At 36.8% G+C, this 15187-nt stretch overlaps 1 protein-coding gene across 2 annotated transcripts in view; it reads left to right on the top strand.

Moving 5' to 3' along the window:
- NOX4 (NADPH oxidase 4) overlaps positions 1-12594 on the top strand; it is a 246095-nt gene extending 233501 nt beyond the window's left edge. For both annotated transcript variants that reach the window (XM_036745642.1, XM_036745643.1), the window contains 3 exons: positions 2164-2232; positions 3421-3521; positions 12035-12594. In XM_036745642.1, coding sequence (XP_036601537.1) covers positions 2164-2232; positions 3421-3521; positions 12035-12155 — 291 coding nt within the window. In that variant the 3' untranslated portion in view covers positions 12156-12594. The remainder of the gene's footprint in view (positions 1-2163; positions 2233-3420; positions 3522-12034) is intronic.
- Positions 12595-15187: the final 2593 nt, after the last annotated feature.

The raw sequence follows: 15187 nt of genomic DNA on the forward strand, positions 1-15187 counted from the left end.
TCAGATACAAAATCTTCTATGACATTTAAAATCACTCTAACTCCTATTTACTTTCTAGACTTCTACTTTTCTCTACTTATACTCCGCTAGCAAACCAAATTGCCTTTCTTACCGTTAGTCACACTGTGTACCATCGCTGAAATGTAATCCTTCCTTACCTGTCTATTAGAATCCCTAGCCTTTTTCAAGGCCCTTTTAAGTGCAATATCCCTCATGAGGCCTTTGTTGATGCTCCCAGATGGGGGTGCCTCCCCTTCAACCACTTACTTTGTATTTATTTTACACACACACACACACACACACACACACACACACACACACAGAGTATATCTGTGTGTACATACACATCTCATTTTCCCAGAGACAATGAGGGCAGGGATGTTTGTTTTTGCCTTCCTATACCCTGCAAGGACCCTGGTTCCTAACACATAGTTGGTAACTAATAAATGCTTGGTGATTAATTGAGTTCTTGCCTGTACTTTCTCATTATTCATACTCTCCTTAACCTTTTGCAGTCTGACTGTTTTGCCCACCACTCTTAATGAAACAATTCTCTTAAAGGTCTACCTTATCCTTTTCGTAAACTTATTTTTAATCCTCATTCTTCAGTTCTGGAGGAGCTTGGTAGTGCAGTGAATATAGCACTGGGCCTGGAATCAGGAAGACCTGAGGTTAAATCCAGCCTCAGCCACTTATTATCTGTGTGACCTTGGGCAAGTCACTTAACTACTTCCTTTCTCAGTTTCCTCAACTGACTCTAATAGTGTTTCCTGTACTGTAAAATGAAGGTCGTAATAGCATTTACTTCCCAGGGTTGTTGTGCAGATCAAATGAGATAGTTTTTGTAAAGTCCTTTGCAAATCTTAGAGCACTATATAAATGCTAGGTATTTATTATTATTATTTTTATTTCACTTTCATTGGCTCTTAATTCTTTTTAATCTCCTAAATTGAGTGTTCCATTAGGGGCATTCCTCTGACTGTCTTCTAAATTCTCCCTTGGCAATCCCATTCACTCTCAAGCTTTAAAATACCATTTCTGTGTAGATGCCCCTCAAGTCATTATCTTTCTCTCTGTCCTCTCTTCTGAGTTCCAGACCTGTAACTATAACTACCTAAAGAATAGCCGCATCTAAATTTCTCACCATTACTTAAAACTCATGATATTCAAGACTGAAATTTGATCTTGCCTTTTAGACCTGCTCCTGCATTTTAATTTCATAGTTTTCTGTTAGTGATGCCGCCCAGTCTCACTTATTTGAAAACTTGAGGCTCTTAGGCAATCAGTATGAACTTCTATTAAGTCTACCTCAGCAACATCTCTTAAATCTCTTTCTTTTTATGGCCTTCCTATTGTTACCACCATGGTGAGAACCCTCCACGAGACATCATTACAACCCATCTGGATTATTGAAATGGCTTCCCCTTTATGGAGGGCTATCCATATCAATTCACTCTGCCATCCATTTTATCCTTCATTATTGCCTGACTAATTTTCCTTATGCATCAGTATAATCATATCTCTCCATTGTTGCCTGTTAGTCAATCAGTCAATAAACAGTAATTAAATGCTTACGGTGTGTCAAAAACTGTTTTAAGCCCTGGAGATATAAAAAAGATTAAAAATATAGTCCCTGTCCTCAAGGAGCTCACATTCAAATGAGGGAGACAACATGAATGTACATATGAGATATATGCAAAGAAGGTAATCTCAGAGACAAGGCACTAGCAATGCCCTGAATCCCCTGTGTTTTCCTAATTTTAGCTTTGCTCACATTGTTCCCTATTCCTAGAATGCTTTTTCTCATCCTTTTCTCCTAATAGGTCACTATCAGTCCTTTAATACTCAACTCAAATGCCCCCAATCCCTTCTCGTTCTTTGACTCTTGAGCTCTTCTCAGACATCACATGGCACTTTTTGTACCTTTCTGTAATATACTTACCAACTATATGCTCCATAAGGACAAGGACTATATTTTCTCTAAATCTTGTATCTTCCTCAGTACCTAGAAACAATATTTTGTACCGAATTGGATATGTGATATGGAAGTCCCAAATATTGGCAGAATTTAGAATCACAAGAACATAGAATTTGGCAGGAAATAATGTGTACAGGAAAAAAACAATGCGCTGGTATCTTTTTTTCTTGTTAATATCCTCCCAGCTTTGGCAGGAGAACCGACCTGACTACGTGAACATCCAGCTGTACCTCAGTCAAACAGATGGAATACAGGTATGTGACTAAGGCTGTTTGAAACTGTAGCAGGCTTATCAGGCCTGATGTGGGGAGATCTGGCATAGCAGCTGAAGCCCTCAGGAAATTTAGACAAGAAGCCATCAAGCAAAAAGCTGTCATTAAGGCATTTTAAAGACATTCTGTCCCAAGGGCCTTCTCTTCAGAATCTTGTGCTTAAAATTTTTTGCTTATCCTTGAAGCTATCAGTACCTTCCAGTGGTCTACATGCAGCCTGTACCAGTAGGTATGCTTTCATGAAGGTTCTCTATGATGGGTTGGAGGTGGGAGGGTGGCAATAGAGAGGGAAGATAAATGTACATTTGGCCTAATTTCCTTACAGGAAAATCTAGCATTGAAGAGTGAGGTGAACATGTGTAACTAGGGTACCTCAATAACCACAATAATAATGATAACCACAACAACTCACATTCCTGTAGTGCTTTATGGAGGACTTAGTTCACTGGTTATGATTTAACTTTAGAATTTTTTGTCTTTCATTTGTATACTGTCCTACAAAGTAGGTATGGCTAGGTGCCATTCTACCACAGATAATGTCCTGATTTATGCTTCAACTCCTTGTCTAGTGCTCTGCTTGTTAGCAACAGCAGATCCCTCTCTGTTCCACCTCCTTTATTCAGTTCCATTTTTTTCTGGTCAATTGTAAGCATCCTTTAGTCAATAAGCATCTCATGAGAGACCACTGTATATGTTGGTACTGCACCTAGACCTTCAGACTATTATATTAAGCTTATCATGACTGCGAACATATTTCCAAATTTATGGTGTTCGTTTGTAGTACTTCACTTTGTATGATGAGTCAGCTACGACGCTAGTCTTTGTGTTGTAACAGCATCTATAAAATATCTACGCCAAGAATGAGTAATTAGAACACATTCTTTGTTAACATACTATGGTTGTTTAAAAAAAACCTGTGGAAACAAATAAGTCAAAGAAAATCAGCAATTTGTAAGAATGTCATTCAAGACAATTGTAGGAATTAAAGGAAAAAGGGGAAAGGAATAATGCATAAAAGTAATCGTTAATGCCTTGTCACTTAATTCTTAAATGTTCTTCATTCCAGTGCTTTGGTAGGGAGCCATGGTGTTAGTCGGAATAATGTCAGAGCAATGGGTTATCTTGAAAAATCTGTAAATCATGCAGAATGAAACATTGTATTTTTGGCAGAAAATAATCGGTGAAAAGTATCAAGCACTGAATTCTAGACTTTTTATTGGAAGACCTCGATGGAAACTTCTCTTTGATGAAATAGCCAAATGTAACAGAGGGTAAGTAGTGATCCTACAGGATTTTGAAAAGTGGTTAGTGATTAAATGAATATCATCCCTTGCTATGCTTGCTTTTCTAAGATATCATAGTGGCTGATGTAAATGTAATATTGAAATATTTTAGGATGCATTATCAGAGGACTTTGTTTTTAGATGAGCTTTAGATGGCAGGTAGGTGGTACAGGGGATGGAGCACTAGATCTGGAGTCAGGAAGTCTTGATTGTGATTCTGGCCTTGGACTCTTATCCAGCTGTGTGACTTAACCTCTGTCTGCTTCAGTTACCTCATTTGTACAATGGTGCAATAATAGCCCCTACTTCCCAGGGTTGTTATGAAGATAATATCAGATAACACATACAGAGTGCTTTGCAAATTTTAAAGCTCTGTGTAAATATTATTAGAATTAAAGAGTGACTATGAAAACTTGCACATAGAAATGCTGTAATTAACCTCAAATAAGCAAAAATAATATAGTCCACTTATGTCTCATAATTTCAAGGAGGTGACCCTGGATTGTTGTAATAGCCTCCTAACTGGCCTCCCTTCCTCCAGTCTTTTCTGCTCCAGATTGTCCTTCATGGAGCCATCAAAATCATCTTCCTCATGTACAACTCTTGCCATATTACTCACCTGCTGAAAAAGCATCTCTGCCTCTCTATTGCTTATAGAATAAAATGCATGCTATTAAAACTAAGGCTCTTTACGATCTGATTTCCATTATTTCATATGATTGGCCATATTATCTTCTAGATTTCAATCAAACAGATCTACTGTTTCCGCTTATCTCTAAGTACCATGCATTAATGTAAGCTCAGTTCAGGTCTACCTCATCCACAAAGCCTTTCCTGATAACTCCCCATCCCTCTTCCCTTAACTGGAAATAATCTCTTTTTTTTTCAACTTTTCTTAGAATATTTTGCCTGCATCCCTCCTTTGCTTCTTTCACACTCCACCTTGGATCATACTTATTTGTTATATCTCCCTCCTCACTTCAAGTAGATTATAAGGACCTTGATGTCAGATAAAGTGATATTTTTCATCTTTATATCTTTAGGACTTAGCACAATGCTTTGGGTCTTGTAGGTGTGTAATGAATGTTTGCTAAATTCAACTGAAGCGAATCTAGGCTAATCCTCTCATATAACAGATGAGGGAACTTGGGGAGAATCAAGGGAGTTGCCCAAAGTTAACCAGCTAGGTACTGCTGACTTTAAGTGTTCTTTTTTATTTCACTGCTCTGATTAGGGCTACTTCCTTGAGACTTTTTCAAGAATATTTTCTCCTCCCTCATCTCCTGAAACCTTCCTAATTAGAAAATACACACATGCACGCGCGCACACACACACACACACACACATGCACACACATACACACACACACACACACACACACAGCAGTCATCCTCTGCTTGGTTCCCGGAGCTGTCTGTCTTTTCATTCCTAGTTCTTATTTCTACTCAGATTTCAACATGCATTCAAGTTTCCAGCTTTCCTGAGCTCACCTAGCCACCAAGCACCAACTTCCCTAAGGTTCTATTACTAGGGCTTCCTTTTTAAAGATAAATTGATTATTCCTATACCTCCCTGACTCCCCATTCAAGACCACTCTAGATACCACTTCTAGCACTTTCTTCAAATATATTAAGTGATTTATTTTACTTTTTTTTTCACTTATCATCTTCATTCGTCTACCCAGATGGAATTCTTTGTTTCATCCCATCTACTGCTCAGCTGAGCCTACAATTCATTCTTGGTCAGTAGCTTAGCCAATACAATTTTTTCCTCCCTCTTTCTTTCTCTCCTTCATTCCTTCACTCTTCTCTCTCTCCCTTTGTCTCTCTCTCTCTCTCTCTCTCTCTCTCACACATTCTCTCTCTCTATCTCTATCTCTCTCTCTCCCTCCTTTTCTCTCTCATAAAGGAACATTTTCATGAAGAAAACATGGAAATGCATACATAAATATGCATATATATGCAAAATATAGATCTTTTCATATGATGGGCTCAAGACCAGTCATGTCACTGAGTTGGATGAAACTGATCATATCTGCCCCCAAATGCCCATTATTCCTCTAGCCAGAATATAATTCTGACCCGGAATTCAGACATTAAACCCTCAGTACAAAGTAAGTTAGTTAAAAGCTAACTTGTACAAACACTTGAAAATACTTTTGGAAAATAGAATGTCTGCGATATTATGGTTTCATAAAATATAAAGGGGGAGGAGAAGAGGGTGTTTATAACATGAACACACATTATGGTATTTAGTATCTTTATAAAAATAAGCATGATAGAAAATTTATGTCAGCCAACCAGACTTGACTGTCTATACTCTGACCCTACTCTACATATCCCCCCAAAATATAATTTTTTTTAATTACTCCTCTAATATTTCACAAGCTGTCTGAAGTTTGTCATTGTCAATATTTGTTGACATATTGTTTGGCTATATCAGATGCATTGGGCTCACTCAGATCACTTCACTATGCCTAAATATCCCTTGGCTTAGGGTCATGTATTTGCATTTGGGTCGCCACCAGAGGAAACACTTCCTTATTTGGGAAGGGAACGTTAATTTATTAAGCACCTATACTATGTGCGAAGCACTGTGCTAAACTTTCCAAATATTATTTCATTCTATCTTCCCAAAAGCACAGGGCAGTTGGTGCTATTATTTTTTCCATTTTCCATTTGAGGAAACTGAGGCAGATGGAGGTTAAGCAATTAGCCCAGAATCACACAGCTAGTAAGTATGTGAGTTTGGATTTGAACCCAGGTCTTCCTGACTTTAGCAACTCTATCCACCGTGCTACCTAGCTACCTCGATGGTAATGTAATTGAGTTGATGTTTATATAGTATTTTAACATTTGCAAAGCTCTCTACATATAGTAGTTCATCCATCAACGTCAAACTCTTTCATGTAGGTGCTATTATCCTCATTTTACAGGTGAGGAAACTGAGACTCATGGAATTTAAGAGACTCATTAATATCTACTTAAGTCTAGGATTGTTTTGACTCCACCAAGATAATTACCTACCATAGACTAGCTGACTTTTTCTTCTCATGAATAAGATCATAGAATCATTGATTTACATCTGAAAGGGACTCAAGAAGCTATATAATATAACTTCCTTTTTTATAGCTGGGGCCCAGAGTGGTTAAATTACTTACTGAGGCTATGCAAGTAGTGTCAGAGGTAGTATTTGAATCCAGGACCTCTGATTCCAAAGCCATCATGCCTCAGTTTTTTTTAATAAGGAAATGATAACACATTATAGCTATATAAATGACATCTGGTAGCATTATAGTGTAAGGGGGAAAAATTGCCAACCTGAAAGTCAGAAGATCTGCATTCTAGTCCCACCTCCCCCACTTAGCTGTCTGTCCATGTTACCTGAAAAGTCACTTAACATCTTTAGATCTCTTTTCTCATTTTGAATATTAGCAGATTGAACTAGATACATACTGAGAGTCTTTTTAGTTCTAACAATATGGGAGTTTATGTACAACAAAGGTATCTCATTTGAAACAAGGATTTGAAGGTTTCATTCTGTCTAGAATAAGTTAATCCATGTCTCAAACTTTTATTTAACTATCCTTGTCTTCAGTTGTTATTCTCTCAATAAATACTGGGGTTCTGCCAGCTTAATTTACAGTCACCTTAGAAATCACATTAAAACTTACTGCACCTTGTTTTTCAACTGTTTTTCAGCAGCAGGAATCTCAGTATGAACTTCTTTCTGAGGCTATTCACACTGGTGGAGTTATTCCCCTAAGTGTGTGGATATTCTCGACGCAACAGAAGGGAGAAAAAAATCCTTTTTTTTATTCTTAACTCTGCACTGTTTATCTCTAACTGAAATTTATTAAGGAGTAACATGACCACTTTTATGTGAGTACTTTCTTCACTTTAAATCTAGAGTCAGGAAGAACTAGAAATTGGAGGTGGTACAGACCCCTTTAATTTGATATGTGTTTATCAACAGTATGTACCATTGGCCCAGCTTCTTCCTTCCATCTCTGTGGCAGAGAGACTATAAATCCTCATTTGGATATTGTAGGTTTAGCATGATCTGAACTTTGGTTCTTTTACTGATGAAACTTGCTCTTTTGCTTTTAAACAATTAAGTTTAAAAATAGGAAAATTAATTTTTAAATGATGAAATTTCAATTTGCTTCAATATATGTATATTAAGTTCCTGGTCTCTCAAAGACAGTAGGGGAAAAAGACAAAAATTCAACATTCCCTAGCATTTGAGGATCTTATATGCTAAAGCATATGACGTGGAAGTAGATGAGTAAATATAAGATAATAAAATAGAATAAGGAAGAATGGAGCACTAATTACTAGGGACTCAAGTAAAGTTTCCCATAGGAAATAGCACTCCAGCTGAGCCTTGAATAGTGTTTACTCATTTCAGTATTCCAATGGAGCTGTGATTTCATCAATTCAGAATTTATCTCTAGAGATCACAATGATACATACCTGCTCAGCACATGTAAGCCCTGTCCATGTGCTTCCCAAAGTCTGAGCACTAGTAGTCATTCGAAATTTGTAGAAGGTCTACAAACTATGTTTCATAGAATGCTTTGCCTGCTTTCTCATCACTCTGCCACCATCACTTCAGAGGTAGAAATATGCTCCCCAGTACTGAGGGATTTTCTTTTTCTTTGTTTAATGACTTGTCATGAAAAAAAATCATCACCAAGAGGCCAGTATCCTGGTCATATATCTCTTTGTAATTAGCTAAGTTTGCTCTCAGAAAATGGAGACAGTCTGCTCCAGTGACTAAAATCAAAGCTATTCCAACATGGTGGGACTTGTCAGAGGCTTTGCTTCATTGCCTTAGCATTCAAGAAACAAGGATCACTTCCATGCCACAATGAAACATCTGAATAGGACTTTTAGAGAACTTTCTCCACAGGTGATTTTATAAGGATATTTAAAATATAGTAAATGCAAAGAGACATGATTTTGCTTATGAGTTTTCAGCAAGAGACAATAGCAGCTGATCACATCTGATCCAAACAACTTTTATTCCTGTAGACAGAAAATAATTTCAGACCCAAAATTCAGATATTAGACCCTAACTGTAAAGGAAGTTAGATGAAAGCCAACTTGTACAAGCACTTGAAAATACTTTTTGAAAAAAGGAATGTCTGTGATATTATGGCTTCATAAGGGTGGGGGGGGGTAGTAGAAAAGGGTATTCATAACATGAAAGCTTATAAGTTAACTAACTGGAAGTGGAAATTTAATGTCAACCAACCAGCCTTAACTATCTATAGTCTGAATCTACTCTACACATCCCCCCCAAAAAATATAATTCCTTATTATATTCTTCTCTAAGAATTCTCCAGCTCTCTGATCTTCCCATTGTCAATATTCCCTTTAGTTAATCTATCAACAAGTAGTAAGTACCTACCTTGTGCCAATCATTCTACCAGGCATTGAGGATACAAGGATAAGAATAAAACATTCCCTAACCTCAAGGAGTTATTGGTGCATGTACTGCCTCCAACAATGTGCCCCATGCATGTCTTCCCATCCAATGTGAACGTTTGTGTAAGTTTCATCTTGCTTGTGTATGTGTGGGGGCAGAAACAAGGTGAGGTAAGTCTTAGTCTATCTGGACACTTCCAGTTAGTTACACTGTCAACCACTGCGTTGCCTTTAGAACCGATTGCTAATGAGGGTATTTGTATTCTGAATAGGGATAGAATCCTGGAATCATTTCTCCTTTCTTAAAGTTGCTTAATTAAGAAATCAAAGTTACCAGTAGAGGGTCATTTGTAGCTAATTCATCTGAAATCACTAAATTGTTCTCACTGTTTTTTTGGTTAGCACTTTTTCTTTTTAAACTTAAGAAAAAATAAAAAAAGAACAAAAAACCCTTGGCCAATAGCTCAGAAACTGGGTTATATTTTTGAGCTGTCTCAAAGGAGCTCATGTGCACCATCTGCTGTTAAGATTTTGAATTACACTATCACTGCCTGCTGTGGGACCGTTCTTTAAAGGAGTGTTGATTTAGAGCTGGAAGGGATTTTAGAGTTCATTGAGTCCAACCCTTCCATTTTATACATGTGGAAACCAAGGCCTAGAGAAATTAAGTGATTTTCCCAGTACACACAGCTAGTAAGTGCCAGGGCTGAAAATTGAATTTGTATCTTCCCGTCTTTAATTCTAGCAATCTATCCTTTATACCAATTAAAATGTATCGTTTATCCTAGATTTTCAGACACAATATTTGAGGAAAGGGCAGTGCAGCTTTTTGATGCATCAGCCACTTTTTGAGACAAAAAATACCACATAAATGGAGAGAAATGGAAAGAGAAGTGAGAAATAGAGGGCTATGTGAACAAACATATTTGTTCATACTGCTTTATGCAACAATATAATTCATGAGTATTAAAACAATAACAATAACATTCACATTACAAAATGGGGTTTAGCAAATAGAAGAAAACTAAGAAATATTGACAATATAGTCAGAGAAGATTAAGATTTACTCAAATGAAAAAAAATAATTAAGAATAAGTAGATTTTTTTTCTCAATTTCCTGTCATTTCTAGCTTTTGTATACATTCATTCTGTATGTAAGCAAATGTTTCTAAGGCACCTATTGCATGAAGAGGTAGGCCCTGGCATATATAATAAAATAAATAAGAAATAGTTCCTTCTGTCAAAGATCTTATTTTATGTATTCTTCAGAGGGCTGCCTTTTTCTTTACATAAAAGTTTTCTTTGGTCTTTATCACTCCTCCTTCTTTCTTTGTCATTTTCCTTATTCTGTATTGTCCACCTTCCACTTCTGTGCCAGGGATCCAAGAGAAGAATTGAGAAAAAGAGAAATTAAAGGTAGCACACTCTAACTGGAAGATTGCATGAGACCACCCTGCACAGTCAATGAACCGTGAACATACTTCCTGTAGTTCATCTAGGACTACACTTTTGGGCTTCCTAACTGCCTGATACACTTAGATCTATCCGGGAAAATAGTAAAACAAAACAGATTTATGCTGTGCATTACAACCTAAAGAGCATGTTTTCCCCAACAATCCTGAGAAGTGGGTAGTATGAACATTAGTATCTTGATTTTACAGGTGAAGAGAATGAACCTTTAATTAGCAAAGTGCTGATAGACATACGACTACTGTTTGATGTCACACTCAGACCCAGTTCTTCTGATTTTTCCCTTATATTCTCTAATTTAAATGTCTAATTAAGATCCTTTGAACTGATCATTTGCCACACCTTTAAGGTGTGTATTTTAAAGAAGGTACCATTATTAGCAGCTCAGTGGTATGCACTATAGCACATCAGTTGAGCTGATAACGATTTGTGGAATTTACCTTGATATAAAGGAATTTGTAAAATGTCAATTTTCTCACCTGTAAAATGAGAATTAAAATTGCATCTTGTTTGGAGGCTCAAATAGCATACTATATGGAAAGCAATTTGCAAACCTTGAAGTACTGGGTAAATTCTGTAGTTTCATAGATTTAAAGCTAGACGAGACCTTACAAGTCATCTAATCCAACCTCCTCATTTTATAGAGTGAGAATGTAAGGCTAATTGGATTAAGAGACTTGCTCAAAGTCCAAAAAGCTAATAATTGGCGGAGCCAGGACTTGAATGAAGGATCTTTGGCTGCCAGACTTAGGGCTCCTTCCCCCCTCTCTTACAGGAGGGATAAAAGTTGTTGTTATTAATTTACTCAAAAAACTTTTATCATGTGCCTTTTGAGTATAGAGCAGTGAGCTGGGCCTTAGGGTAGGTAGAAAACTGAGCTAAAGCATGGTTCCTGCCCTTGTGAATTCTATAGCCGTGTTGCAAGGTGGGGTGGGGATAAGATAGAAACATAACTACAATATACAATGTCTCCTGTTAGGTATAATAGAAAGTTTCAACTAAATGCCTGTGTTCAGGAAGAGGGGGCTTTGCTTAGTTAGTTTAGACGATGCTTTAAGAACAAATGTGCGTTAATGAATAATAGGAACCTTCTTAATGAAGTTCACATGTATGTGAAGTTATTGATTTCATATACTCATTAATTTTTTTGTTTTGAATTTGAATTGAAATTTTGTGATTTTAAAATGACCTCTTAGAATGGAAAAGTTCTTTCTTCACTTATTGCTCATTTCTAATGAGGAATCATTGGAACAGAAATATGAGGTGATTCATGAGAAGAAAATGAATGGAGAAAACCCCCTAGAATCAGCTGTCCCAGATTGGTGCTGGTTATCCATTATGGAAAAGTTTTAGGAAACTCACTTATTCATTTTGTTAACTAGAATTGAATATGTACCAATAGTGGTATTTGGTCCAGAGATCTTGTCTGCACGGAATGAGGTAAATAATACACTTTATAACATGCAATAATCAGAAGAGCTTGCAATAACCATTTTGATATACAAGTCATAATTCATGCAATACATTTATCTTCATGTACTGAATTAATTATCCTTGTGGCTGTCTACTCCCTACCCCTACCTTCCTAATCCTTACCAGGAAAACAGTTGGTGTTTTCTGCTGCGGACCCAGTTCAATTTCCAAGACTCTCCATCAACTGAGTAACCAGAACAATGCTTATGGGACAAGATTTGAATACAATAAGGAGTCTTTCAGCTGAAAGCATTTGGGGACTGACAAGGATGAGGATGGACTCTTCAAAAGGATCTAGTGCAATTTTTGAGACTTCTAAAGTCAGCCACCACCAACAGATAACGAGTGCCCAACAATAGTGAGGTTTTCTATTTATGATTATTTAAAATGGAAATGTAGGGGAGATGGCAGGATGATGATCCATCCATGTGGGTTTAATCTGGGAATGAAAGGGGATCAGCAAAATGTGGGCTACCATGATTTGGTGTTCGATGCTTACATTAAAAAGAAAGCCATTAGATACACACTGTTGATTTTATGGCTGATTGAAGAACTCCCCATTGAGTGGCTGAACTTTCTCCGTACGAGGCTGATTGCCTCTGTGATCCTTTAGTTATTTTTGGTTGAAAAGGTTCCAGATTGATCAAAATTAAAAATTTATATGTCAAGTCAGACTACTTTCTTTGCTTTGCATACAAACAAAATAGTTTTAATTTGGAAAAACTCCGGGCAAATGTATTAATACTCTAGACACAGCAACCCAAGACTCTTTATTGATACGGGTACTCTGTTAACATCTAGCCACCTCACTACTGATGCTGATACCTCCATTTAATGCCTACAGCTTCTACATTGTAGGATGGAAGTTTGTGTGAGTATGGATATAGGATATATATTTTTTATGTTTTGATTTTAGCCTTGTATTCAGTCCAGGGATTCTACTGTTCCCTGACAGGGGTTGAACCAAATGCCCTTTTAGGCCCATCCTTAACTTCTTTGGTCTTTGGGATAAAAAACAAACAAACCAACAAATACTAGCCCGAGAATCAGAGGACCTCTACCACCAATTACCTTTATAGTCTTGTAAAAAATCACTTGACATCTCTGAGCCTCAGTTTCTTCATTTGTAAAATGAGGAAGTTGATATAGATGGCTTCAAAGCACTTATGTCTTTTAAAATTTCATGAATTTGTAACCCTTCTTTGACAAAAGAGGAGGAAAAATGGGGTGTTATGTATGTACAGTCTCTAGGTGATTGTCACTCCTCCCTTTGAGCAAAGATGCTCTTCACATCTTTTCATGGTAGAGTCCTTCTTTGTTAAGAATCTACTTAATATTCATTTGGAGAATAAAAGACTTCACTTCTTGTTTTAGCTTCCACAGAAATAAGATATTCGTGGGCATTCCTTGGCTGTGGAGCTCTCTGAGATCACTGAAAGTACAGTCACTTTACATAAGCAGGGCATGGCTATTTTACCAGGCAAATGCCACTAGAATTTTTGGAATTTAACTCTGGCATTAAGAATCAGTTATTACAGGATAACAGAGCTAATAACTTCAGTATTAAAGATGTTATCTTTGCTACATCTAATCTCAGCAATGATATATAATAAATATTCTTAACATTATACTCAATTTCTGCCTCCTACTACTGTTTTTTTTTTTACTATTACTGAGACTCCAGTTAATGAACCATGGAATTCTTAGCTCAGAAAGGGATAGGTTTGCTTCACTGCAAAATCAAAGTCTGCTTTTTTAAATGTATGCACATCTCTCAATTACTCACAAATCTGCTACTACTGTTTAATAAGGAGGGCTTGGCATGCAGGTTTATTTCTACATGACGTAATTCAACATCACTCAACAAACACTCTCAAAGTGTGCTGAAGATACGGAGATGAAAAATCATGTAGTCAGTTAACGAGCATTTATTACATGGCAGCTCTTTGCTAGGCACTGGGAATACAAAGAAAGGAAAAAATAAAACAGCCCCTGCCTTCAATGAGTTTATATTCTAATGGGAAGATAAAATTCAAAAAAACTTTATACATATAAGACTTATGTCTATACATATCTATATGTGTATGTATATATACACATATCCACATGGTGTATTTATACACACACATATATACACATATACATTTCAAGTATCTTCCCTTTATCATACATGTATAGATGCAAACTATGTATATATGAGATATACATGTATATATGTATATTTGCGTGTGCATGCATGTGTGTGTGTGTGTATGTTTTAGTAGGTACTAGAAGTGGGGAGTGGAGTTGGGGTAGGTGGAACAGAGATGCCACCGTCAAGGCGTTTATAGTCTATTGCAGAGTGAATGGCGGGAATGTGGTACATATTCAAGTAGGATCTCCCTGCAGAATATTATGGGTACAAAGGAGAAATCCAAAGTGCCGTGAGAATTTTAAAGGAGAGGTTATTTCCAACCAAAAGATTGGGGAAGGAAAAGGAATGTGTTAAAGATGGGGGAGGTCCTGTAATATTCAATCAGTATCAACCAGACTCAGATTTACCAATAATGATTTGGCCAAGGCTTACTCTGAAATCATATGGAGCTCACTGATTGCATGGGAGGAGCTTGTGGAGTGTTATATGAAAATGTCTTGAATAGAGAAGCTGATTTTGTTTTTACTTAATATGCTCAGCATTGCATAAGAAACATTTATTAAGCTCCTCCTATGTGTTGGGCATTGTAGTAGGCCTGAAGATACAAAACCAAAAATTACTACCCTCAAGGAGCATTGATTCTCCTGAGTGTAACATGCACACAAAAAATTAAATACATATGTATACGAGATAAATACACGTTTTTTTTCTGTTAGGAGCACTAACATCTGGGGAGGGAGTAGACAAGGGCATGTCAGGAAATAAATAGTAATTGAATGTAAAATTATTTTGTCCAATGATGTGCCATGTCTATTTTCAATGCTATTATGAATTGAGACATAGATTGGAATATTGCAGCAGCTTTAACCTTGTTGCATTTCATGGACCCCTCTGGCAGTCTGGTAAAACCTATGGACTCCTCAGAATGATGAATTTAAATGCACAAAATAAAATACATAGGATTACAAAGAAAACCAATCTTATTGAAATACAGTTACCAAAGTTCTTTCTAAAAAATAAAATCATTGAATCTAGTTTAAGAACTCTTCTTGTAGTAGAGAGAAAGCAATTGTCTGGACCAAGAACTGAGTTTCTGCACTACCTCTGAGACATACTGACTATATGACCCTGTGTTATTGGGTCAC

Source organism: Trichosurus vulpecula, chromosome 2 (assembly GCF_011100635.1).
Source record: "Trichosurus vulpecula isolate mTriVul1 chromosome 2, mTriVul1.pri, whole genome shotgun sequence".
NCBI classification, from domain to species: domain Eukaryota; kingdom Metazoa; phylum Chordata; class Mammalia; order Diprotodontia; family Phalangeridae; genus Trichosurus; species Trichosurus vulpecula.